General features: G+C 51.9%; 1 protein-coding gene across 5 annotated transcripts in view; it reads right to left on the bottom strand.

The window, feature by feature from the left end:
• The window catches only part of ITGAD (integrin subunit alpha D), a 33,646-nt gene extending 10,169 nt beyond the window's left edge, over positions 1-23,477 (bottom strand). For 4 of the 5 annotated variants that reach the window (XR_012428818.1, XM_005591746.5, XM_065537168.2 and 1 more), the window contains exons 1-20: positions 23,393-23,477; positions 22,444-22,549; positions 19,341-19,444; positions 19,137-19,207; positions 18,903-19,017; positions 15,184-15,314; positions 13,739-13,884; positions 9,697-9,850; positions 9,449-9,599; positions 8,853-8,926; positions 7,474-7,603; positions 7,071-7,213; positions 6,750-6,890; positions 6,449-6,658; positions 4,993-5,123; positions 4,714-4,871; positions 3,352-3,506; positions 2,969-3,100; positions 1,699-1,772; positions 1,322-1,463 (exon numbers count right to left, since the gene is read on the bottom strand). Coding sequence is in view for 4 of the 5 variants with exons in the window: in XM_005591746.5 (XP_005591803.3) it covers positions 1,322-1,463; positions 1,699-1,772; positions 2,969-3,100; positions 3,352-3,506; positions 4,714-4,871; positions 4,993-5,123; positions 6,449-6,658; positions 6,750-6,890; positions 7,071-7,213; positions 7,474-7,603; positions 8,853-8,926; positions 9,449-9,599; positions 9,697-9,850; positions 13,739-13,884; positions 15,184-15,314; positions 18,903-19,017; positions 19,137-19,207; positions 19,341-19,444; positions 22,444-22,549; positions 23,393-23,423 (2,499 nt within the window). In the remaining variant the exon portion in view is untranslated. Of the gene's footprint in view, positions 1-1,321; positions 1,464-1,698; positions 1,773-2,968; positions 3,101-3,351; positions 3,507-4,713; positions 4,872-4,992; positions 5,124-6,448; positions 6,659-6,749; positions 6,891-7,070; positions 7,214-7,473; positions 7,604-8,852; positions 8,927-9,448; positions 9,600-9,696; positions 9,851-13,738; positions 13,885-15,183; positions 15,315-18,902; positions 19,018-19,136; positions 19,208-19,340; positions 19,445-22,443; positions 22,550-23,392 lie in introns of those variants that run through there. The other variant, XM_074026991.1, reaches the window with a different exon arrangement.
• Between the last annotated feature and the right edge of the window lie 2,332 nt (positions 23,478-25,809).

Genomic DNA, 25,809 nt, shown 5'->3' with positions numbered 1-25,809 from the left:
CGGATTCTCACTCTTGTCACCCAGGCTGGAGTGCAATGGAGTGCATGGTCCACTGCAACCTCCACCTCCCAGGTTCAAGCAATTCTCCTGCCTCAGCCTCTCAAGTAGTTGGGATTACAGGTGCCTGCTGCCATGCCTGGCTAATATTTTTGTATTTTTAGTAGAGATGGGGTTTCACCATGTTGGCCAGGCTGGTCTCAAACTCCTGACCTCAGGTGATCCACCAGCCTTGGCCTCCCAAAGTGCTGGAATTACAGGTGTGAGCCACCTCACCCAGCCAAAGACAGACTTTTCAATCAATTTCCATCAATGCCAGGAAAATTGACCCAAACAAACAAACAAACAAAAAGTAAAGAAAGAACAAGAGGAAGAAGAGGAGAAAGAAGAAAGAAGAAAAATAAATTGGATCCCTACCCCACTCCATAAATTAAAATAAATTCCAACTGAATTAAAGACTTAAATGTGAAAAAGCAAAACCATGAAGCTTTTGGAAGATAATATAGGGGGCTATTTTCATAACCTGGAAGTGTTTCTTAAACAAGCCCACACGCAGAAAAAACATGGTCAGGTGCGGTGGCTCACGCCTGTAATCTCAGAACTTTGGGAGGCTGAGGCGGGAGGACTGCTTGAGCCCAGCAGTTTGAGACCAGCCTGGGCAGCATGGTGAGACCCTGTCTCTAAAAGAAATAAAAATAAAAAGTAAATAAATTAAAAATTAGCTGGGCGTAGTGGTATGCACCTGTAGTCCCAGCTACTCAGAAGGCGGAGGTGGGAGAATTGCTTGAGCCCAGCAGGTCTAGGCTGCAGCAGTGAGTGGTGGTTGTGCCACTGCACTCCAGCCTGGGTGACAGAGTAAGACTCCTTCTCAAAAAAAAAACAAAAAAAACAAAAAAAACAAAAAAAAAAAAAAAACAAGAGAGGGAGGAAGGGAGGGACGGAGGGAGAGAGGGAGAAATACAAGGAAGTGATGACCACAAAGTCAGAATAGTGATGACCTTTGGGGAGAGGATGGAGCTGTGATAGGGAAAGGTACACGGGGAGGGGGTTCTGGGGATACTAGCAGCGATTTATTTCTTGACCTGGATGTTAACTCTATGGTTTGTTTAATATTATTCATTAAACTGTATATATGCTTTATGCACTTTCTCATTCTCTCTGTGTGTGTGTGTGTGTGTGTGAGAGAGAGAGAGAGACAGACAGAGAGAGAGAGAGAGAGAGAGTACATATCATCACAGAAGAATTTTGAAGAACACTCTGTAACTCCCACGGCTACAGGGCAGGGGAGAGGCCCCCTCCCACTAGAGCCTACAGCAGTTGTTACCTGGGCTCCCAACACCCGTCGGTGGGACAGCCCTGCTGGGTAGTAGAGGCTGACCACAGTTCCATAGGAATCCTCGCCCGCATTCCACACAGTCACAATCACATTGAGCTCCAGGGAGCTCCCCACGGTCAGGATCTTCAGGCTGAAGGGAAAGGACTGGGAGTGGAACTCCACTGAACGGAAAGGCTGGGAGTGGGACTCCACTGGAAATAGACGGGAACTGGGAAAGGCAGGGCAGCCCTGGAAACTCTGGGCCAATAACATCCCAGTCAACATCACTTTTGTTAGAAAGAGAGCCAGAGAGCAGCGCAAGCATCCCAGGAGGATGGGGGACTCGGAAGCCCGAGTGTCTGGATATGAAAGGAGTTACAGCTCACCCTGAGAAGCTGAGGGTGACACCCAGGTCCCCTTCACAGAGGCCATCTTGCCCACAGTTCTTCTCAAAGGGGAGCTGCAGCAAAACAGTACATTCTGTTCCCATCTGACGTCTTAGTCTTTCTCCAAGACCCTCCTTAGAAGCACCCACCAACATTGAGCATTACTAAGCCACTGCCCCCAGCACTTTGCTGGACACCAACAAGGGGCGCAGGTGCGGTTTGGAGGTTGGCATATAAAAGAAAGATAGGACAAGATCCTTGGCTTCAAGGGACAGAAAGTTCGGTTGAGTCACATCCAGCTTATCCTGGAACAATTATTCCACAAACATTATTAAGTGCCAATAATTGTGCAGGTTCTGGGTTGGGTGAGGGCTGAGGGAAGGTGGAAACGACAGGCAAATTCAACATGGTTCCTATGCTCAAGGAAACTACAGTCCCAACACAGCCTCAAATGTAGATGCAGATGGTTATAACAGCTGTGTGATACCTGCTGTGGCACCACCTTGGCGTAACAGGGACCAGAGAAGGAGCGGCAGCTGCTGAGTGTGGCCTTCAGAAGAGAGGGAGGTGAGGCTGGAGCTTCGTGGGGAGAGGGGAAGAGAAGGCAGAAGGCAGTGTTTTCCAAATGAGGGGCGAGAAAGGAACAAAGGCACAGAGGTAGGAATGAGGAAACTTGGGAGGGATATGGGAATGAACAAGAGACACTGTGCTAGGGAAAAGTGGGAACCGCCTGGGATGTGAGGTGGAAGCAGGGCCTAAGACCAGAAGGGAGAGCAAGGCTGGTGCATTTACTAAAAGCATGCCTAGTAAGGGGGAGTGGGATGCTGTGAAGCCAGAGAGGCCAGGAGGCCAAGTCAGAGAGGACATCAGAGGGAAGGACCGGGGTCTTTGTAAATGCAAGGGGGATTACGCAGGGGATTGAAAAGCCTAGATTTGCATTTTAGGGCCAGTTGACTCTAGCTCCTCTATGGAAAATGGGTGGGAGGGTACAGGAATAGATATGGGAACCACTTTGTGTTGACTCTGGTGTAGGGAGGAGAGAATTGAGGGGCTGGGGGAAGCAGCAGCTGGGACCAGGAGGAGAATGGGGTGGACTTCAGGTCAGTCCTGGAGACAGAACCCACAGGCCTGGGTGTGAGGAGGAGGGGAGAGACTGGAGTCAGGTTTCTGGGCTGGATGTGGTTGGGTGATTGGGAGCTACAGTGGATTCTTAAGTGCATGGAGACAAGATGAAGTCAGGACATCCCTGGGACTTCATTGGAAAACTCACAGAAGCAGTGAAGAGGTCTTGTGAGCCCATGGCCAGCACAGGGCGCAGGTTCTGTGGGGAGGAGATGGGCTCTCTCACCAGCGAGAAGTTGAGGTGCAGAATGATGGGGCTCAGCACGTCCTCCACACAATCCTGAGGGAGAACAGGCTTTCAAGAACCTGCAGTCCTCTGCGCTCCACCACAAGTCCTCCTGCACTGCATCCACTCCCCACTGCCCTGACAGTGCCCCTCCAAGAGGTGGAGCCAGGTTCTCCTGCCCCAGCTTTCCTCTCTCCAGCCCCAACATCCTAACCCTTCCCACCTCGCTCAGCAGAGAACGGGGGTGCTCCAGGCCACCCTTGGGCTCCTCCTCCCTCCCCCTTCTCAGAACCCGAAGTCCTCACTTTCAAAAGCAGCTTCAGGGTTTCACAGTGAACCCCCAATCCCAGGGTTTTTCTTCGAGTCAAAGTCGGGTTCTTGGTTTCATCGAAAATGGCACGAGAAGTCAGACGTCCTGGGTCCAGTGCCAGATCAAACCTGACAGAGCTTTGGACGTCACCTGAAGTGCAGGGCAGAGTGGAAAATGAAAAGGCAGAAATAACCTAGAATGCTCTGTTTTCATTTATTTGTTCATACAATACGTGTTTGCCGGACACTTTTACAGGCCATGAACTGTACCACGTGCTGGGGATACATGTGGAGAAGATAAATGGACAGATGGATGATGGATGGATGGATGGATGGATGGATGGATGGATGGATGGATGGCTAGATAATAGATAGATGATAGATTAAACAGGTGGTAGATGATAGATAATAGATGATAGATTTGGTAGATAAGAGATTAGATAGGTGATAGATCAGATAGATAGATGATAGATAATAGGTGATAGATGGGTAGATAGATGATAGATTAGATAGGTGATAGATTAGATTAATAGATAATAGATAGATGATAGATTTGGTAGATAGATGATAGATTAGCTAGCTAGATGGATATGGCCCCACTCTCACGAAGCTCACAATCTAAGAGAGAAACCAAGCACATGGGCCGTGATGTCACAGCGTGATCAGTGCAAGGGGAGGCTCTCCTGTGGTTCTAAGGATAGCATGCTCGCTGGACCTGGCCAGGCTGCCATCCCAGAAGGACCATGGCTAAGCAGCCACCCAGAGAATGAGCAGGAACCAGGTGAGGAGTGGGGAGAACGTCTGGGACCGTGGAGACAGGGCCTAAGACTGGAAGGGAGAGCGAAGCTGACGCATTTGCAAAAAGCGTGCCTAGTAAGGAAGAGTGGGATGCCGTGAGGCCAGAGAGGCCAGGAGGCCAAGTCAGAGAGGGCATTGGAGGGAAGGACTGGGGTCTTTGTAAATGCAAGCGGGGGTTACTCAGGGGAGTGAGGAGCCCAGATTTACATTTTAGGACCAGTCGACTCTAGTTCCTCGGTGGAAAATGGGTGGGAGGGTACAAGAAGGGATATGGTAACTGCTTCATGTCATGACTTTGGTGTAGGTGGAAGGGAATCAGGGGCTGGGGGAAGGCAGCGGCTGGGGCCCAGGAGAAAACTGGGTGGACTTCAGGTTAACCCTGGAGACAGAACCCACAGGCCCAGGTGTGAGGAAGAGAGGAGAGAATGAGCCAGGTTTCTGGCACAGGTGTTGAGTGGATGTGGAGGTGAGATTGGTTCCTGGGCCCATCCCATCCTCAGGATGGCATTGGGGCCCCTAATGGGATGAGGGGCCGGGGCACCTTTATGGGGGAAACACACCTAGTTGGTCCAGTGAGCTTTTCTGGATGGTGAGACAGATGGTGGCGTCCCCAGCTTCCAGGGCACTGGGCCCCTCTTCCCAGCACCAGTACACAGACTTGGCCACCTCTCCGGGGCTGAATCTCATGGTCACCCCCACTTTCAGCACTGGCAGACTCCTGAGGGGCAGGGTAGTGGGGAGGACAGAACACTGGCCTCTGGGAAGATAACAAGGCAGGGGGGGCCAGCACCAGTGAATCAGACACAGCACGGGAGGGCAGGATGTTGGGGAGTTGCTACCTGAGCAGGAGCACCTGGCCCCGGGCCCCCACGGCCAGGTCCATCAGTCCATCCTGGGTGAGGTCCTGACCCCCGCTCAGCGCCTGCCCAAAATACTGCAGCCTGGGGGAGAGTTGGGAGCCGGCGATCCGCTGGCCAGAAGAGAAAAGTGTGAATCAGGCTGGAAGGTGGGGGAAGAAGTTGGAAATAAGTAACAAGGGGAATATGGAGGTAGGACCGTGGGAAAGGGAGAGAAGGGGTGAGTTGTGAACAGATGTCACCAATAAGAGCCTGAAAAGAGAAGGTAGGAGTCGGCAGATGATTGCTAAGAAACAGATATAGGAGTGGAGATCAGAAGGGTGTCCTGGTGACCCAAGTGTCATTCATTCAATCAGTCTCTAGTTCCAGTTCTGACTCCTCCACGTATGAACCACGAGGCCGTGGGCAAGGACTCAATCTTTCTGTGCTTCCATTTGCTCATCTTTCCAGCGACCCGCTGGCCAGAAAGATGGGAGAGGCGGAAGTCAAAGGGAGGCGATGTGAAAAGTTTGAGAAGAGAGATTTGGAAAAGAGATTGTGGTGAAAGAGGATCTGAAGAGAGAAATTGGAAAGGACAGATGTGGATGTGGGGATAGAAATTGAAAGCAAATAGGCCGGGTGGCTCACGCTTGTAATCCCAGCACTTCGGGAGGCTGAGGCGAGCAGATCAGCCTGACCAACGTGGTGAAACCCCATCTCTACTAAAAATACAAAAATTAGCCAGGTATGGTGGCCCACACCTGTAATCTCAGCCACTCGGGAGGCTGAGGCAGGAGAATTGCTTGAACCCAGGAGGCAGAGGTTGCAGTGAGCCAAGATTACGCCACTGCACTCCAGCCTGGGCGACAGAGTGAGACTGTCTCAAAAAAAAAAAAAAAAAAAGACAGAAAGCAAACAGGGTGAGGACCTTGGGCTCCCCAAACAGAGAAGGGGGCTCTTTGGGTCCGACCCGTCATGAGAGTAAAGGTTGGTGAGGAAGTAAGAGCATAATAATAGGCGTAGAATATATTTGTGTATTCATCACTGGTCAGGTCACTCGTGAACCTTCAGTGAGTGCAGTGGTGATTGCCTTAGCACTCTCTGTTATTTCTACAAGAAGACTAAGGAGTTGGTTTTATCATTTCTGCATTTTATAGAAAGAAACTAAGGCTGACCAAGGCTGTCAGTCACCTGCCTAAGGCCACACAGCTCAGGATGGCTGGCCGGGCCAGGGATTTGAACTGACCTCTGACCTCAAAGCCTGCTCTCCTAACCATTAAGCTGCCCACACAGATGGAAGGCTTTCCAGAACAGAGGAGAGAAGAGAGATGACGTGTGCTTAGCTGATGAACCACTGAAACAAGGAAGGGAATGGTGACAGAGACAGGAGGCTGCGTTCAGTGAACTCAGGACATGGGAAAGAGCTGGGAGTGGAAGAGGCTGAAGACAGGGGCCTCACCTGGCTGTGGGAGGGGCTGATGCTGGATTCTGAGGCTCCGTGAAACAGGTAGACAGCACCCCGGTTCTCCTGCTCTCCCGGGGCCCCAATGGCCACGTCCGACAGCTTGTCCCCATTCACGTCCCCCAACACTGTCAGGGCTGCCCCAAAGCGGCCCCAGGGGTGGCCCTGCTCCCCACAGAGAACAGCTTCACACTGCCACTGCACCCTCTGCTGAACACAAGCAGTGTCAGACCCCGACCCAGGCGACCCCTCCACCCACACCGGACCCCACTCAGTCCAGGTCCCATCAGCCACTCACCCCCCTGGGCAAGGGACACACGGACACCTGGCCCCCTCGGGTCTGCTCGTAGTAATGGGGGGCCCCGATGAGGATCAGGTCAGTGTTGCCATCACCGTCCACATCCACGGAGCAGAGGGAGGCCCCGAAGTAGGAGCCGATCTGGGGGGCAGAGCCTGGGTCATGCTGCCTGTCCCCGCCAGAGGCAGCCCTGTGGGCAGGTCCCACCTCTCCTCAGGTACCAGGACCTCCCCCAAGGCCCCCAAAGCCCCTCCATCCTCTCCCCGGCCCCGGCCACAGTCCCCACCCTCATCTTCCCCTCTGGCTCCTGTCACAGCCAACCTGCGTCCCCGTGACTTCGGCCTTCAGCCTCCACTGCCCGGACACCTGGGTGAAGATGGCAGCCTTCCCGGTGTGCTGGTAGCGGGGGGCCCCCAGGACCAGGCTCTGCACCCCCTTCCATAGGGCTAGCTCAGTGGAGTAACCTGAGGGGCCCAGGCCTCAGCACAAAGGTCCCCATTCCCCCCACCCAGAACCCTGGACCCCACCCTGGGCAGCACAGCCCCCTTCTCCCCTCCCCAGAACCCTAGACCCCACCTCAGGCAGCGCAGCCCCCTTCTCCCCTCCGCAGAACCCTGGACCCCCACCCTGGGCAGCACAGCCCCCATCTCCCCTCCCCAGAACCCTGGACCCCATCCCAGGCAGTGCATCTCCCACCTGTCCCCAACCCCTGGCCATTTCTCACCGAGGTAAGAGTCCCTCATGTCCACATTCTCCTGAGACATGTTGATGAAGGTGGGGCTCATATTTGGGGGGTACAGGAAGGCACCTCCAGACCAGCTAAAGCTCCCCACAGCCCCCAGGACGAGGCCATCCTGGGAGGAAAGAATTCCAGGGCTGAGCAGAGACTGGAGCAGGAAGACAGTATGTCCCAGAGACACGCCTGCCGCCTGCATCACTTGCCATCCAGGCCTTTCTTCTCTGTCTTCCCAGCCCTCACCAGCAGCCTCTGTCCCCACAGCCACTGCTCCGCCAGCTCACTCTCCTCTCACTCACCGCCCTGTCTGCCCCCGCTGTGCTCACCGCTGCCCCTCTGTCTACTGCCCCAGTGCCAGGCTTCCCCAAACCCAAATGTGCAGCCACCCCTGCTGGAAAACCATCGCCAAGGCCCTTCCGGTGGCACCTAGGACCCTTCCCCATCAAAGCCATGGAGCCTCCCTCTGTTCCAAAGCACATCAAGCCTTTGGCCGGGACACCTCCCTCCCCTTCTCGTTTTCTGGGACTCAGCTCATTTCCCCTCCCTGTAAGAGTCAACTTCAACTTCACCTTTTTTTTTTTTTTGAAACAGGCTGTTGCTCTGTCACGCGGGCTGTGATGCAGTGGCACAATCATAGCTCGCTGCGGTCTTGAACTCCTGAACTCATGCAATCCCTCCTGAGTAGTTGAGACCACAGGCACGTGCCACCATGCCTGGCTAATTTTTTAATTTTTTGTAGAGACAGAGTCTCACTATGTTGCCCAGGCTGTTCTCAAACTCCTGACCTCAAGTGATCCACCCGTCTCAGCCTCCCAAAGTGCTGGGATTACAGACGTGAGCCACAGTGCCCGGCCCAATCTGGATCCTTTGAACACACATGCACTTTGAAACCACATCTTTGATCCCACCTGGTCCTTCTCAGCCTCCAGCCCTCTCCTTCCAGGCTGCCTGGGCTCCCTGGGCTCTGGCAAGCCCCTCTCTCTCCCTCCGAGAACCTGGACCCAGGTCCGCCTGGCACTCGCTTTGTCCCGTGCCCAGAACAGTCTCCCCTGATTTGTCCAGGGCTGGCCTTTTCCATTACTGAGACTCCTCTGGCCATCTCTCTCTCTACCCTGATGCTCAGTGCTGTCTGAGAGGCTCTTGCTTACTGTCTCCTCCACTAGAATAAGTGATCCTTGAGAGCAGGAACCCAGGCCACCCTCTTCCCTGCTGTGCTCCTGGCCCCTAACATACAGCGTGGAGGCCTCTCCCCAGCGAGAGGGTGAAATTGAGGACGGGGTCTGATCTTGTTTATGTCTGGCTCCCAGCCCAGGGTGGGCACAGAATTGATATCCAAGAGCTGTGGATTGAGGGCAGACTCTACCCACCATTGTGAGGGCTGCGCTGAAGCCTTCTTGGGACATCTCATGCTGGAAGGAGCTGCTTGCCCTGGACTGGGTTCCTGTAGGGAAACAAGTCAGTGAAGTTCCTAGAAGCCGTGAGACACATGAGGACTCAGAACACAGGGAGGAGAACATGATCTGAGGCTTGGGTTCTGGAGAGCAATTTTGAGTGAGTTGTGAACAGGAATGGCCCATCAAGACTGCGCGAGACAGGCCAGGAGCGGTGGCTCATGCCTGTAATCCCAGCACTTTGAGAGGCTAAGGTTGTCGAATGACCTGAGGTCAGGAGTTGGAGACCAGCCTGGCCAACATGGCAAAACCCCACCTCTAATAAAAATACAAAAATTAGCTGGGCATGGTGGTGCATGCCTGTAATCCCAGCTACTCGGGAGGCTGAGGCAGGAGAATCACTTGAACCCAGGAGGTAGAGGTTGCAGTGAGCCAAGATCGTGCCACTGCACTCCAGCCTGGGGACAAAGTGAGACTCCATCTCAAAAGAAAAAAAAAGAAAAAAAAAAGACTGCGCGGGACAATTGGGTGGGGACCCCTTGGCTCCCAGGAGCCCTCTTGCTCCCGTTTACCCTCAACTGCATAGATCTTCTCCTGCAGCTGCTTCTGGATGCTGCTAAGGGCTGCAAAGTTGTCCACCTTGAACACGTGGTCCTGTGGAGGCGCTGAGCCGATGGTGTTCAGCTCCTGCCTGGCGGTGGGTTCCTGGAAAGCGCGTCCCACCTGCAGCAGAGAGGCAGCTGAGGAGGAGGAGCCCAGCAGCACTGCACCTGCAGGAGGTGCAGGCTGAGCCTGGGGCAGGGGTGAAGAAGAGGCGCACCCCGATAGCGTAGCGAATGATGCCAGCCTTCTCTGCCTGGGGGATGACATCTCTGTATTCCAGGGGGTCTTTGTATTTCTGCCCATCTGTGATGACAATGAGGATCTTCTTGGCACTTTTGCGGGCCCCGTTCTTATGATGAAATAGCTGTGTCCTGTCAGGGAGGAAAGGAAGATGACTCTACTGAGATGTGACTCTACTGAGATGTGACTCTACTGGAAAGACGTCATTTGCCGTGCTCTCATCTGGAGAGGCTGCGGAGTCCTGGCACCCTCACATTCTATCAGGCATATTAAGGAACTGATTTGGCCATTTTTGGTTTTCTTTTGAGACAGAGTCTCACTCTGATGCCCAGGCTCTGGAGTGCAGTGGCGTGATCTCGGTTCACTGCAACCTCCACCTCCCAGGTTCAAGCGATCCTCCTGCGTCAGCCTCCTGAGTAGTTGGGATGACAGGCGCCCACCACCATAACCAGCTAATTTTTGTATTTTTAGTAGAGATGAGGTTTTACCATGTTAGTCAGGCTGATCTCAAACTCCTGACCTCAAGTGATCCACCAGCCTCAGCCTCCCAAAGTGCTGGGATTACAGGCGTGAGCCACCGTGCCCAGCTAATTTGGCCATTTTTGAAAGCCACACAAACCATAATTCGATCAATAATAAAGGAAGTCACATTCTTTGTTTCTAAATTCTATCCAAGGCTGAGCTCTCTTCCCCAGAGGAAGTGTGGTTCAAAGCAGGGGCTTTGGAGTCAGACACACTTTGCGGATGGGACTTAACCTCTCCAGGCCTCTGCCTCTCTCCATGTATGATGAGGATGACTGTGCTGTAGCTGTCTCTAAAGATGGCCCCCAGTGAACCACACCTGGTTCCCTCCCACAGTGGACCTGGCCTCGCTGAGTCCCACTCTCATCAGCAGCATGTGGTGGAAGTGACACCATGCCAATCATAGGTCTCAGAAGCCTTGGTTTCTTTTGCTTTTGCACTTTTGGGAGCCCTGAGCCACAATGAGAGAAGTCTGGCTGCCCTATTGGAGGCACCCATGGAGTGGTCACATGGAAGAAGGCCCCCGGAAGTAAGAGGCTCAGCCATCCCCACCAAGCCTGCCTTCCAGCATATCCCCCCCAGGCACCAGACACTAGCTTAGTGCTGGGTTGTTTAACCCACTTAATTTGGGGATGGTTTGTTAGGCAACAGTAGATAACTGAAACAAGTAGTGTCAGGTTATCCCGAAGATTAAACAAGGTCAAGCTTTTACAGTGAATGGCCTGTGGGTGACTACTAATTAGATGACAGCTGTAACAAACAATTAAACATGTACCTATCGGCCGGGCACAGTGGCCCACACCTGTAATCCCAGCACCTTGGGAGGCCAAGGTGGGAGGATCACGAGGTCAGGAGTTTGAGATCAGACTGACCAACATGGTGAAACCCCATCTCTACTAAAAATACGAAACTTAGCCGGGTGTTGTGGCACGTGCCTGTGGTCCCAGCTACTCAGGAGTCTGAGGCAGGAGAATCGCTTGAACCTGGGAGGCGGAGGTTGCAGTGAGCTGAGATCACGCCATTGCACTCCAGCCTGGGCGACAGTGAGACTCTGTCTCAAAAAAAAAAAAAAAAAAAAAAAAAGTAACTGCCTGCTCATGTAACTCTATAAACTCAGAGCAAATACACACAGGTGCCAAATATGATATTGGAAATAACCCAAATATCCAACACTGGGGAAAGGGTTTAGCCAGTCATGACCTAGCCTGTTAGTAGACACAGCCATTTCAAAGGAAAGCAGTATGGGAGGCCGAGGCAGGAGGATCTCTCGAGGGCCAGAGTTCAAGACCAGCCCGGGCAACATAGCAAGACCCCGTCTCTACAAAAAATATTTTTTAAAATTAGCCAGATATGGTGGCATGCACTTGTGATCCCAACTCGGGAGGCTGAGTCAGGAGGAGGCTGCAGTGAGCCATGATCGTGCCACTGCACCCCAGCCTGGGTAACAGAGTGAGACCTATCTCAAAAAAAAAAAAAAAAAAAAAAAAAGGAAAACAAAAAATTGTGGACCTAGATGAGGTGGGGAAAAAACCCAAACAGGATGAAAATAGTTTCTGCCCTGAATGTGACCATACAAAATAAGCCTGAATAAAGATGGGGATGGAAGTGGCATTGTGCTATGCGGCTGAGATTTATTGATTCACTTGCAAGTATCCCTTGATGTTACTAAAATACTGTAGGGTGGTTGACTAGAGGGACTGTGGGTAATATAATACTTCTTTTTAAAAAAGTTTCCTTACTGTTATTGCCATTTGGGTTTTGCTTTTTTTTTTTGTAATAAAACTTCTTTTTAAAAAAAGAAGAAAAGAAAGAAAGGGAAGAAAAGAAGGAAGAGAAGGAAGAGGCTGAGCATGGTGGCTCACACCTGTAATCCCAGCATTTGGGAGGCCGAGGTGGGCAGATCACTTGAGGTCAGGAGTTCGAGACCAGCCTGGCCAATATGGTGAAACCCCATCTCTACTAAAAATACAAACATTAGCCAGGCGTGGTGGTGCAGGCCTATAGTCCCAGCTGCTCAGAGGCTGAGGCAGGAGAATTGCTTGAACTGGGAATACAAAAATTCGCCGGGCATGGTGGTGTGCACTTGTAATCCCAGCTACTTGGGAAGCTGAGGCAGGAGAATCGCTTGAACCCAGGAGATGGAGGTTGCAGTGATCCAAGATTGTGCCATTGCACTCCAGCCTGGGCGACAGAGTGAGACTCTGTCTAAAAAAACAAGAGAGAGAGAGAAGGAAGGAGGGAAGGGAGGGAAAGGAGGAAGGGAAGAAGGGAGGAAGGGAAGAAAGAAAGGAGGGAAGAAAGAAAGGAGGGAAGGAGAAAGGGAGGAAGGGAAGGGAAGGGAAGGGAAGAAGGGAAGGGAAGGGCCGGCAGCAGGGAGGTCCAATCCTTGGCTGAGTCCAGCCCTGAGATGGGCTTGGCTCTGGGGAGCAGAGGCTGCTGGGAAACTCCCTGCACTCTGGGCTTGAAAGCATCACTGGAGTTGGTGAGAACCACTTGGTCACCTCTGCCTCATTCATTTTTTCTCCCAGGCCCCACCACTGGAAGAACTTTGAGGGGTGAGGTGGAGACTCCAGGAGGGGGACACTCCTGTATTACTTTAATCTTACAGGACAGACGGAGGCCTTCCTCTGGGTTGCTGAGTCACAGGGGGCCACCGTTCAAGGCAGAAGATCCTCCCAGAAGTAAAGATGGTGCGTTTGGCAGGAGCATCTCTTGCTTAAGCCAAATTCTAGCAGCACCCCATGGCCGCTCCCAGGGGTGTGTGCAGGAAGCCAAGGATCCCCGACCTTCAGCCCAGCTCCTTCCCACAAGAACCACATGCCCTTCTCGGGGGCCCCACCTCCTACATCATTTTAGGCATAGACCGTATGTGCATAAGGCAGGCCCATGGTGAGTGCCTGAGTAGCACAGGGGTTGCGCAGGGGTGAGGGATGCAGGGGAGGAGGTGAGTAGGGAGAAAGGCACCAGGACGACCTTGGGTGACAATTCCTGAGTCCCTGACTGCTCCATTCTCTGATAAAACCTCAGGCATTTATCTGACACCTCCTGTGTGCCCCGAGCTGAGCACCCCATACGCATGATCTCAATCCTAAGCTGTGAGCTTATCCTCATCTGAGAGTCACTGAGACTTAGAGCCCATCACTCCCAGGGTTACACCCAGAGTAGCTCGTGGGGAGCCAGGATGGAAGCCTGATGTGTCTGAGCCAAAGCCCGGGCCTCTGGCTGCTGTGGGGTGGGGAGGGGTTCTGGGATCCAGGCTCTGCAGAACCAGGCAAAGGGGAGGCACAGCTGCAGAGGAGCCTCATCCTATATTAGGGAGACCGGCAGTGAGGCAGCCAGGAGCACCCCGGGGGGAGGTTTTCCCTGCAGCCCTGACATGCCCCTTGGTAGCCCCTTTCCCCGGAGCCTCCCTCAGCCTCTGAGAAGAGCTGTGCTGACCCAGGGTTAGGAAGTGGGGGTGGCAGCCACATTGGCAGGCCGGGGTTGGGAGTGCTTACACCACTTGCAGGATGCCCGTGGCTGTGAATGTCAGGCCTTTCAGTTGGACGATGGGATCCACCAGGCTCTGCTGGCTCCGGCTGGTCCGGAATTGGGTGAAGGTGAAGTGGATCTTCGGGAAGTTTGAGTACTGCATCAGTGCGAACTGCAAAGGCCAGCGGGGAGGGCCCAGGGTTCAGTGCCTGTTTCTATTGTTTATTTTAATTTTTTGTAGAGACAGGTCTCTCAAGCTCCTGGCCTCAAGTGATCCTCCTGCCTCAGCCTCCCAAGTAGCTGGAACTACAGGCACACACCACCATGCCTGGCTTTGTTTTTTGTTTTGTTTTGTTTTGGTTTGGTTTTGGTAGAGACAAGGTCTCACTATATTGCCCAGGCCGGTCTCGAACTCCTGGCCTCAAGCAGTCCTCCCACCTCAGCCTCCCAAAGTGCTGGGATTACAGGTTTGAGCCACCACACCAAGCCATATTGTTTTTAGTTTTAATAAACTTTATTTTGGAATTATTTTGGATTTACAAACCATTTCCCATGTGTTTTGAGGCCCTACAAATAATATACTGAAACCCAGAGAAGAAAATTCATTGGCCCAAAAATACAAAATATAAACTGGAAAATCTAAACCAAATGATGTTTCCTTCACAGTTTACTAAAAATAACCTTGCCAACCACAATATTTGCTACCCTTAGCTTATAAAAAAATTTATCACACATTAAATCAATTTGTGTATTTCCTTGATTCTCAAGTATTTGTGGCTGGGCGTAGTGACTCATGCCTGTAATCCCAGCACTTTGAGAGACCAAGGTGGGAGGACTATTTGAGCCAGGAGTTGGAGACCAGGTTGGGCAATATAGCAAGACCCCATCTCTACAAATAAAAATTTTAACAAATTAGCCAGGCATGGTGGCATGCACCTGTAGTCCCAACTACTCGGGAGGCTGAGGCAAGAGGATCACTTGAGCCTAGGAGATCAAGCCTGCAGTGAGCGATGATTGTGCCCCCACACTGCAGCCTGGATGACAGAGCAAGACCCTGTTTAAAAAACAACAAATTGGGCGGTTTTGCACATACACAGACACTAGTTATTGGAAAATAAAATAATAAAAATATATCATTAGTTACATAGAAAATACAATAAATCATCAATCAGTTGACTGAGTTATAGTCAGTCAAATTTCATAGCAAAATTATTTTTTAAACACTTTCAATGTTTTTAAACAGCAGAAACATTGTATTTCCTGTAGCTTTTGGATACATATTAAATGCCAAGGGGTGTCGCCTCCTAGGTCAGGGCTCAAGTTGGGCCTGCGCTGGGACCATAGCTTCATCCTCCACTCCAGCCCCATGGCATACGGCTCCACTGGCCTGCCCCCACCCCCTCCCAGGATGCCTCTCCCAGGCCAGCCTCCCCCGTCCCCCAACCCCCAGCCCCAGGTGCCCAGTCTTCACCAGGGTGTCAGTGCCCGCAAACTGGTCCATGACAGCTTGGACAAAGCCCTTCATCCGGTTAAAGTCATTTTGGTTAATGCTTCCAGAGCCATCGATCAGGAAGACGATGTCCATCTCTTGATGTGGACACTCTGTGGGGGAATGGGGAGGAATTGGAGACGCACTGTGGGGGCCCAGCCCTGTCCTGCAGCTCCTGCTCAACAGAACCTGGGAGCTGTTCTTGGCATCCCCACCTGGTTTCCGACCCCTCCTTGAAGGAGGCCCCAATCTGCCACCCCAGCCCCCTGCTCCCTCCCTCCCACATGGCCTGGAAAGAGGGAGATGAGAACCCAGGGCCCAGGTGGGCTCCTCATTCATTTAATCAATAAATATTCATTAAACACAGATGCTAGGGGTGCCACAAGCATCACGGGTGAATGTCTAGCAAAGTGGTTCAGGGTGCGTGTTCTGGAGCCAGTGTGCCTGGGCTAAACCCCAGCTCAGCCATGTGCTAATTGGTGAATTCAGGCACATTACTTAACTTCTCTGGACTTCAGTGTCCCTTTCTGTAAAATGAAGGCAATAGCAGTGGCTGCCATATGGGATTACTGCAAGGATAAAGCAACACACACATGGATGCTGGAGACAAGTCCTGGCCCTCCGCCAGGGTCAACCACTGGCACAATTCTCACCACGTGCCAGGCACCTTCGAGGCCTGTAGGATATGCCTGTAGGGCTGCTGTGGGGGTGCGGCAGGGATCCACCCCAGACCCAGCCCTAATCCCCGGTCAGATCAGAGGTCCTCATTTCCAGCTATGTGGAGTTGGCTCTGAGCTGAGTCCCTTCCCAGGAATCATGCTAGGCAGAGGGGAGCTCTTGCCCACGGGGACACCTCCTGCACCTGGAGGTAGCCTTTACCAATGACTGGTTCAGTGTCTGAAGGGCCAGCTGCACTCTGAGCCCCCCAGGCATTGGCTGAGGCCTCTGGTTTTTTCATTTTTTGTTTTTTTGAGGCAGAGTCTCACTGTCACCCAGGCTGGAGTATAGTGGTGTGATCACAGGTCAGTGCAGCCTCGACCTCTCCAGGCTCAGGCAATTCTCCCACCTCAGCCTCCTGAGTAGCTGGTACTACAGGCGTGCACCGCCTTGCCTGGCTAATTTTTGTATATTTTTGTAGAGACGGAGTTTCATCATGTTGCCCAGGCTGATCTCAAACTCCTGGGCTCTAATGATCCACCCACCTCGGCCTCCCAAAGCGCTGAGATGACAGACAAGCACCCCTGTGCTGGCCTTGGGCCTCTGTTATGATTGCATTGCGTCCACCCTTCACGCTCCCATGGAAGCGGCACCCAAGAACATTCCCAGTTGGGCGTGGTGGCTCACACCTGTAATCCTAGCACTTTGGGACGCTGAGGTGGGTGGATTACTTGAGGCCAGGAGTTCGAAACCAGCCTGGCCAACATGGTGAAACCCCATCTCTACTAAAAATACAAAAAAATTAGCCAGGCATGGTGGCGGGTGCCTGTAATCCTAGCTATTTGGGAGGCTGAGGCAGGAGAATCACCTGAACCCGGGAGGCAGAGGCTGCAGTGAGCCGAGATTGTGCCATTGCACTCCAGCCTAGGCGACAGAGTAAGACTCTGTCGCAAAAAAAAAAAAAAAAAAAGGGAACATTCCCAAGTGACCTCAGAGTCTGTAGAGTTCGCTCTGCAATTGTGAGGACACATCATATGCACATAAACAAACAAGAATTTTCATGCTGCCCCCAGGCTCATGGGGGGTGTGGCCTGTGTTCAGGGCCCAGTTGGTATCTCCACCAGCAGCCACATCCTGTGCTGCCCACAGGGTGGTGGGAGATCAGGCCATCAGAGCACTAAGGTGTGAGGCCCACACCGCAGGGCTGTGGTTTCTGCCCCGCGCCCACCACTGCAGAAAAAAATGCCTTTTCCTCTTTCCTCTCCCCCACCCCACCTGCTCAACCACTTGGTGCTTCAAGGGTGCTGGGGAGAAACAGAAGGTCACCTTCCTTCCTGCTTCTTCAATCACCAGCAAATCTTGATATCCATGGGGCAGGTTGCGGATTCCCCAGGAGCTCCCCTTTTTTGCCCACATCTGGGCAGCCAATGTCTTACACTGGTACTTGTTTTTTCAGCTGCATCAAGAAACCACCCTCTCATCCTCTCTCAAGCCAGGTCTGTGGCAAATCCTCTCACAATGTCTCTTCTGTTTTCTTGGTCTTTTTATTGTATTCCCTGGGCTTCCACTAGCAGAAGCCTGGACATGTCCTTTTGAAAAATGACCCCACCAATCAGGCAAGGATGGCTCAAGCTCTGGGCTCTGCCTCTTTTTATTGATGGGAACTTAGCTATCTGAACCTTGGTTTTCTCATCTATGGGAATGGGCCTGCCCACCACTCGGGATGTTGTGAGGATGCAATAAGGTGATTCCTACCAGGTACTCAGCACTGCCTGGCACACAGGTGATGTTCAGTGGACCCTGGTCCCTTCCACTTGGACCCACACCCTCCTTGCCTGCACCAGGTTTATGCTCCAGTCCCATTTGCATCAGGCACCCCACCTCATGAGTTCCAGAGACGGCTGTGAGAAGACATTTACCCCTTGTTTTTAAGTGCCACCTCCCTAACCTGGCTTCACAGACATCTCAGGCTGGGCACGATCCCCCCCAAAAGCCCTGGATGTCTCTTCCCCCTTCCCTCAGTCCCCTCCATACACTCCACCCTCACCATTTGCTCTGGGAATGTTTCTGCTGCTGCTCCACCTTTGTCTAAAGGCCCAGCATGCCTGTGGTCATGGCCTCTCTGGTCTGAATCGGAACTTTCTCTCTGCCCCCATCAGAACTTTCACTCCTCAAACCGGGCATGAGGACTCATGCCTGTCATCCCAACACTTTGAGAGTCTGTGGCAGAGGATTATTTGAGCCCAGGAGTTCAAGATCAGCCTGGGCAACATAGCAAGACTCCCATCTCTACAAAAACACAATGTTTTAAAATTAGCCAGGTGTGATGCATGTACCTGCAGTCCCAACTACTCGGTAGGCTAAGGGAGGAGGATCACTTGAGCCCAGGAGTTCGAGGCTGCAGTGAGTTATGATTGCACCACTGCACTCCAGCCTGGGTGACATAGCAAGACTCTGTCTCAAAAAAATTAACAGGGTGTGGTGGTACATGCAGCCTGACAGAGACTCTGTTTTTTGTTTTTTTGAGATGGAGTTTTGCTCTTGTCACCCAGGCTGGAGTGCAATGGCACAATCTCGGCTCACTGCAACCTCCGCCTCCTGGGTTCAAGTGATGCTCCTGCCTCAGTCTCCCGAATGGCTGGGATTACAGGTGCACACCACATCCGACTTTTTTTTTTTTTTTTTTTTTTTTTGTATTTTTAGTAGAGGGGTTTCACCACATTGGCCAGGTTGGTCTCGAACTGCTGACCTCAGGTGATCCTCCCACCTCAGCCTCATAAAGTGCTGGGATTACAGGCCTAAGCCACCGTGCCTGGCGGGGACCCTGTCTTATAAAGAAAAAAATTGTAAAGAAAAACCCTACAAAGAACTTCTACCCTGGAGCAGCAGGGCTCCTGCCTGAGCCGCCCTCCCCTCTTGGCTTCTGTCCTAGCCACACTTGGCCCTCCAGGGAGGGCACATGAGCCCAAACACAGGCCTCATGCCTGCTCACCCTCAGTGCCAGCATGTGCTCCACAGGGAACCGTGGCCTGCCGGGAACCTACCTGGCAGGGCGTCGGGGACTGTCTGGATGATCTCCCAGTGCGAGCCCAGCAGGAGGCAGGAACCCTTTGAGTACGAGTTCTCCCCACAGACTCTGTGCAGGGTCGGGCCACAGGCCTGGAGGCAGGAACCTGTGAGCCAGGAGCCCCTAGCACCCCCTCCTCCTTCACCCCCAGCCCCAGCCTCCTCCCCTACAACCCCCCTCCCCGCCACCGTGGCCCAAAGCACTCACTCACCAGAAGCCAAGAGCGGTTGGTGGAGGCTGCTAGGGTCAGGCCCAAGGACATGTTCACGGCCTCGGGGTGGACTGCGAGGGCAGACACGTGGGGTCTCACTCACAGCACACACTTATTTGTGGGGAGGGTCTGGACTGGAAGCTAAGCGGGGGCACAATTGGGTCCAGGAGGGTTGAGGGGCCCAATTCCCAGGTGGTCACTCACTGTGCAGCGGGATGGGCTGGCACACTCCGGTGGCAGCTGTGCAGTCATACAGCCGTCCCGTCTGGTTGGCCGCCACCACCTCCAGGGGTGCTCCCACCACGAGTCTGGAGACACAACCGTGGCCATGTCACTGTAGCCACAGGAGCGGTGGGAGCAGCAGGCACTGGGGGCGAGGAAGTGTCCCTCCATGGGGAAGTGAGACTTTGTGAGGGAAATCTTCTGGCATTTGCCATTTGGCAGAATATTCAGAAATCAGGGCCCGAGTATAACCCACAGATGCCCAGGGGTCATGCTGGGGTTTATTTGGTTTTGAGTGTGCATACGTACGTATGTGTGTATTTATGTTTAGAATTTTTTTTTTTAACATTCACCAAAAAGAAAACTATTTAAAGACCAAAATGGCATTTCCCAATCATGGGTAAGTGCACTGCGTTTCTGAGTTGCCATTATTTTGAATCACCCAAGAAATAAGATCATCTCAAGTTAATTGGAACGATTTCCTGAAGACATGTGCTTTCAAAACCAATAGTTGATTCTGTAATTCATTGGACCAATTTAAATATTATATAAGCAATTTCAATTGGTAAAGCAGTGTACTAGGATCCATAACTATATCTAGAGTTATGTAGAGTCCATGGTTTATTTGCAAAAATCCTTGAGTGGGAAAGTTTTTTAATTTCGGAAATGTTTTCTCACTACCCACAATCTCCTCACCCCGGTGAGAAAAACAGACAAATACTGGTGTATGTTAATGCACCAAGCAAGGTTTCATTAAATGGCCATGTGAAGGCTCCTTCTAGGTGCCGCTCCTTTACAGAAAGCTGCAATCCCTGTGCATCATGATTCAGGGGATGCCTAAGGCTTTGTGATGAAAATCTGAGCATTGGCTAGAGAGGCAGCAGTTTGGAACCTGCTGATACAAACGATGAGCAAACCTTTAGGGTAGCCCATCAACCCACATGTTTTTTGAGATGGAGTTTCACTCTGTCGCCCAGGCTGGAGTACAATGGCGTGATCTCGGCTCATTGCAACCTCCACCTCCCAGGTTCAAGCGAATCTCCTGTTTCAGTCACCCAGCTAACTGGGATTACAGGCATCACACCAGGCTAATTTTTGTATTTTTCAGTAGAGACGGGGTTTCACCATATTGGTCAGGCTGGTGTTGAACTCTTGACCTTAGGTGATCCACCCACCTCAGCCTCCCAAAGTGCTAGGATTATAGGCATGCGCCACCACACTCAGGCAATGTATTCTTTTTTTAAAATGTGGCCTAAAAAACTGATGGTGCAGAAGTCTGACCACTGGTTCTCTGGGTTTGTTGGGTAATGAGAAGGGGTCCATGGCAGCCCTGTGCCTGTGGGATTTTACACAGGAGCAGCTGACCTAGGTGGGGCTCACCCAGGCACAAACATGTGTATCCCTCATCAAATTGGGTCTTTCGGATTCGTGCACTTCAGTTGGCCACATTTTGCAATAAATAAAAACAAAACCCTGGTGCCTGGCACTTGCTTCCATCCCCCCAGACTGCCGGTCACATGAGGAAGGGAGAGGGATGTGCAGCTGGAGCTCGGTGACCTCTCACAGCTCCTTGTGACCAACTGAGCCTTCCTGTCCACTGGGGCTCACTGCCAGCACCACTTCCTCCATGGAGCCCCCCTGGGTCTGCTGTCTCCCTGTCTGCGCCCCCCAGACCTTGGTGACGCCTGTGTCACACTGTGACTGGAACTCTCTGGGGCAGGAGAATGTGAGCTCCTGGAAGCGGGGATAGGCTCATCATTTGTGGGCCCCAATTCGAAAGAAACATGTGGGGTCTCTTGGGCTTGAGGGGCTCTTACCTTTCTTCTGTTCTCTCCCTCAACCTCTCCTGGGGTTTTTTTATTTGCTATGCAGTGTCCCACTCCCTCAGGGTACTCCCAGGGTGAGCGCACCTAACTGACTTTACCCAGCTCATGCCAGGGGTGGAAGGTGACAGTGGTCATTGCTCCCATGCGGATGGGGGAGCCAGCAGCTGATACCCCTTCCCTAGGAGGTGGTGGGAGGTGGGGCTGCTGCTGAGCTAAGGCTCCAAACCCCCAGTGCGTCTCCCTTCTCCCATAATTCTTTTTTTTATTTTGACGGAGTCTCACTCTGTCACCCAGACTGGAGTAAAGTGGCGCGATCTCGGCTCACTGCAACCTCCACCTCCCAGGTTCAAGCGATTCTCCTGTCTCAGCCTCCTAAGTATCTGGGATTACAGGTGCCTGCCACCATGCCCAGCTAATTTTTTTTTTTTTTTTTTTTTTTTTGCATTTTTAGTAGAGACGGGGTTTTGCTGTGTTGGCCAAATTGGTCTCAAACTCCTGACCTCAGATGATGTGCCTGCCTCGGCCTCCCAAAGTGTTGGGATTATAGGCGTGAGTCATGGTGCCCAGCCCTGCCATCATTCTTTACTTACAAAACACAAATGCACAGATAAAATCAAGAATTGGCAAGGCAGAGTGGCTCACACCTGTAATCCCAGCACTTTGGGAGGCCAAGGCAGGAGGACTGCTTGAGCCCAGGAGTTCAGCCAGTCTGGACAACATAGCAAGACTCTGTCTCCATAAAAAGCAAAACAAAACAAAACAAAAAACAGGCATGATGGCATGCACCTGTGGTCCCAGCTATTCAGGAGGCTGAGGTGAGAGGATCACTTTGCCCGGGAGTTTGAGGCTGCAGTAAGCTGTGATTGCACCACTGCACTCCAGCTTGGGCAACAGAGCTGGAGTAAAAATAAAAATAAAAATCATCAGGAATTTCAAGAGGTTAAGGGCAGAACATTAAACTCCAAACTTAATGAGTGTGGGCCCTGTGTGACTGCACTGGCCCCCAAGAAGTGGGCCCTGCCTGGAAGGCAGGTTCAAGGCCTCCCTCCTGAGATAAGGTGGGGTCTTGTCTAGAGTTTTGTGGCCCTCCCTGGGATTGAGAATAATACATGCTGGTATCAGGGCCTCCAAGGAGCCAAGGAAAGATTTCTTACCCCTGCTGCCCTTCCTCCAGGACGCCTCCCTGGGGTAACCCGTGTGTACCCATCCGCAGGACATGATGCAGTGGAGGTTGGGGAAGGAGGGTGAGTGGGGCCTACCGAGATCCACCAAACTGCACCACGCTCTGCCCAAAGCCGCCTGCGTCCTCCTGGAAGATGGTGGGCTCCTCCACATCCAGGTTGAATCCATGAAAAGAAGCCAGGACTGAGGAATATTTGGTGGGGGTGGGAGGGAGTGAGAGTTAAAGAAGCCCCAATCCCTCGGACCTCCCAGCCTCTTTTTTTTTTTTTTTTTTTTTGAGATGGAGTCTCGCTCTGTTGCCCAGGCTGGAGTGCAGTGGCACAATCTCAGCTCACTGCAACCTCCATCTCCTGGGTTCAAGCGATTCTCCTGCCTCAGCTTCCCAAGTAGCTGGGATTACAAGTGCATGCCGCCACGCCCCGCTAATTTTCGTATTTTTGGTAAAGACGGGGTTTCACCATGTTGGCCAGGCTGGTCACAAACTCCTGACCTCAGGGGATCTGCCCATCTCCCTCCCAAAGTGCCTCCCAAAGTGCTGGGATTATAGGCATGAGCCAGCGCACCTGGCCAAGCCTGATTTTTGATGGCACGTGAATGTGGCTCTGATGCAGTTTTCAGCAAGGGGACTCTTCCCTACGTGCAGTCAGGACTTGGGGGAAACAGGCCCAGGGAGATGATGTCCAACCTTTCCCCCTCCCTGGTGGCTTCTGTGGCCTTCCATTCCCGGAGGAGGCTGGGGAGACCTCTCTCGCCCACACCAGAGACCCCATCAGCGGGAGCGGGGAAGCCTGGGACAACATAGCCAGCTGAAGAGGTAGCTTAGTTGCCACGTGAGCACAGCCCCTGAGCCCCTCTTCATTCAGGTCACACTCTCCCGACTCTGGGCCACTCGCACACGAAGCACTCCCCTGCCTCAGCTCCTCATGAGAGTGGTGGGAGCCGTCCACCAGCCCCCAGCCTGCCCTCCCAGATGGAGTCCCCTCAGAATCCCTCCAAGCTTCTCCCCAGCCCCCTGGCCCCACTCACCACTCAGAAGAAGCACGGTGCCGAAGGTCATCCCTGAGCAGTGCGTCGAGGGGAAGTGAAAGGTTGGGGCCACAGCACAGAAGGTGCTCACCCTCCCAGGGGTTAGTTGAAATAATGATTCAGGGCCTCCACGTGGCAGGAGGAGGGGCACAGTGGGTAGGAGGGCCCTGGTTAGTTAAGGAACAGAAGTGGGGGCAGGGGCCAATGACACCCTGGGGAAAAACCCTCATCCTGTCCCCCTCCACCACCTGCAAGGGACTTCCTTCTCCCAGAAGACCACCCGCCTCCAGGCCTCAGGAGCCAGTTGGTATCCAGGGAGCCCCATAGCTCTCTGACGTCCCACAGGAGTGGAAGGGCAGGAAGCAGAACGGCGGTGGAGGCCTCGGCGTGTGGATGTGAGCCTGGAGAGAGGCAGGGAGAAGGGGAGCTAGGCCAGGGTGTGGTTTCACAAAGTAGAACCCATCCAGAGGAGAATGGACACCCAAAATAACAAAGTCATGCCATGGGCTACTACTCAGCAAGAAACAAGATCAAACTACAGACCAGGTGCTGCCGCTCATGCCTGTGGTCCCAGAGCTTTGGTGAGGCCAAGGCAGGTGGATTGCTTGAGTCCAACAGTTCGAGACCAGCCTGGGCAACACAGCCAGACCCTGTCTTTACAACAAATAAATAAATAACAAAAACAAAGTACAGTTCTGTACAACAACACAGGTTAACTCAATTTTATCTTAAGTGAAAGAAACCAGACAACAGAATGCCTAATGTCTGGTTCCTTTCATATACGAGTTAGAGAATGGGCAAAATTCATCTACAAAGATGGAGACCAGAAGAGTGGTCGACTACGGTGGGGCAGAGAGGAAACTTTTTTTTTTTTTTTGACAAGTTTTGCTATGTCGCCCACGCTGGAATGCGGTGGCATGATCAGGGCTCACTGCAGCCTCAAATTCCCAGACTCAAGCAATTCTCCCACCTCAGCCTCCCAGTCATGGGATTACAGATGCACACCACCATGCCCAGCTAGCTTTTTTTGTTTTTTGTAGAGATGAGATCTTACTATGTTGCCCATGCTGATCTTGAGCTCTTGGACTCAAGCAGTCCTCCTCACTCCTCCTCCCAAAGTACTGGGATTACAGGTGTGAGCCTCCACATCCAGCCAGGAGCCTTTAGCATGTGTTAAATTTAGCATTTGACATAGTATTTTAACATTTATACATGGGGTTGGGGAGAAGATAAATAAGTGGTTGTTATTTATTTTCTGTGATTTTCTGTATGTTTGAAATATTCCATGATTAAACATAAATGTTCCTTTAAAATGTGAAAAAAAAAAGTTCTATATATAAAAGGCTAGGAATAGGCCAGGCACGGTGGCTCACACCTGTAATCCCAGCACTTTGGGAGGCCAAAGTGGATGGATCATCTGAGGTCAGGAGTTTGAGACCAGCTCTGGCCAATATGGTGAAATCCTGTCTCTACTAAAAATATAAAAATTAGCTGGGCGCGGTGGTGCGCACCTGTAATCCCAGCTACTCGGGAGGTTGAGGCAGGAGAATCGCTTGAACCCAGGAGGTGGAGGTTGCAGTGAGACGAGATTGCGCCATTGCACTCCAGCCTGGGTGACAGAGCAAGACTCTGTCTCAAAAACAAAACAAAATGAGACAAACAAAATATTTAAAATGTAACTAAACATCAAGTGCAAATAATACAAAACAGTTTTCTGTAAAAAAATTTTACATCAATATACTTGAGAGCTGACATTTAATGGACAGAATAAATTAATTGTGGTGCATTAATGATGCCCTTGCGGGAAACCAGGCCGAGGGATGTGATTGCTAACTTCGAGACTGACTTATCTACTGCCTTACAAAGACTGCCAAGGCAAAGTGGAGCAGCAACTTTCTCCCTCTTGTGCTGAGGGGTTTGTCGCCAGCAGTACCCCGTCATCAGTTCTGTGGATCTGTGAACTTCTCCCTGTATTTGGAACCACAAAATAATTTGTTGATGATTCTTCATAATTCAAAAATTTAAAAATCTATTCATTTTCTCCATCTTCACTGCATCTCATCTTTTACACGTTTCTATATCCCCTTTAATTTTGGGCTTCCTTCTGTAAGCAGTGTTTGAAACTCACAATTTGCTGATATCAGCAACTGTAAAATTCTCCAACTTTGCCTAACTCATATTATCGCTTGTCTCAGCAAAATTTTTTGTTTTCCACTCATTTTTGGAGAGCAGTGATAAGGGAAAACTGCAGTAAGATAGTCAAATGCTCACAATCACCGCACGCTGCCAGGAAATCATCTTTCTCCCAGGCCTGGAGCGGGAGCTGCCAAGGCTCGGAGTCCACAGCAGCTAAAGGTGCTGCCCCCAAATTCAGTGCATCCTCCGGGGACTTGATGGCAGCTCCACCCTTAAAAGGA

This window comes from Macaca fascicularis, chromosome 20 (assembly GCF_037993035.2).
Source record: "Macaca fascicularis isolate 582-1 chromosome 20, T2T-MFA8v1.1".
NCBI lineage: Eukaryota > Metazoa > Chordata > Mammalia > Primates > Cercopithecidae > Macaca > Macaca fascicularis.
The sequence above is the reverse complement of the archived record's forward strand: the minus strand, read 5'-3'. Positions and strand labels throughout refer to the sequence as shown.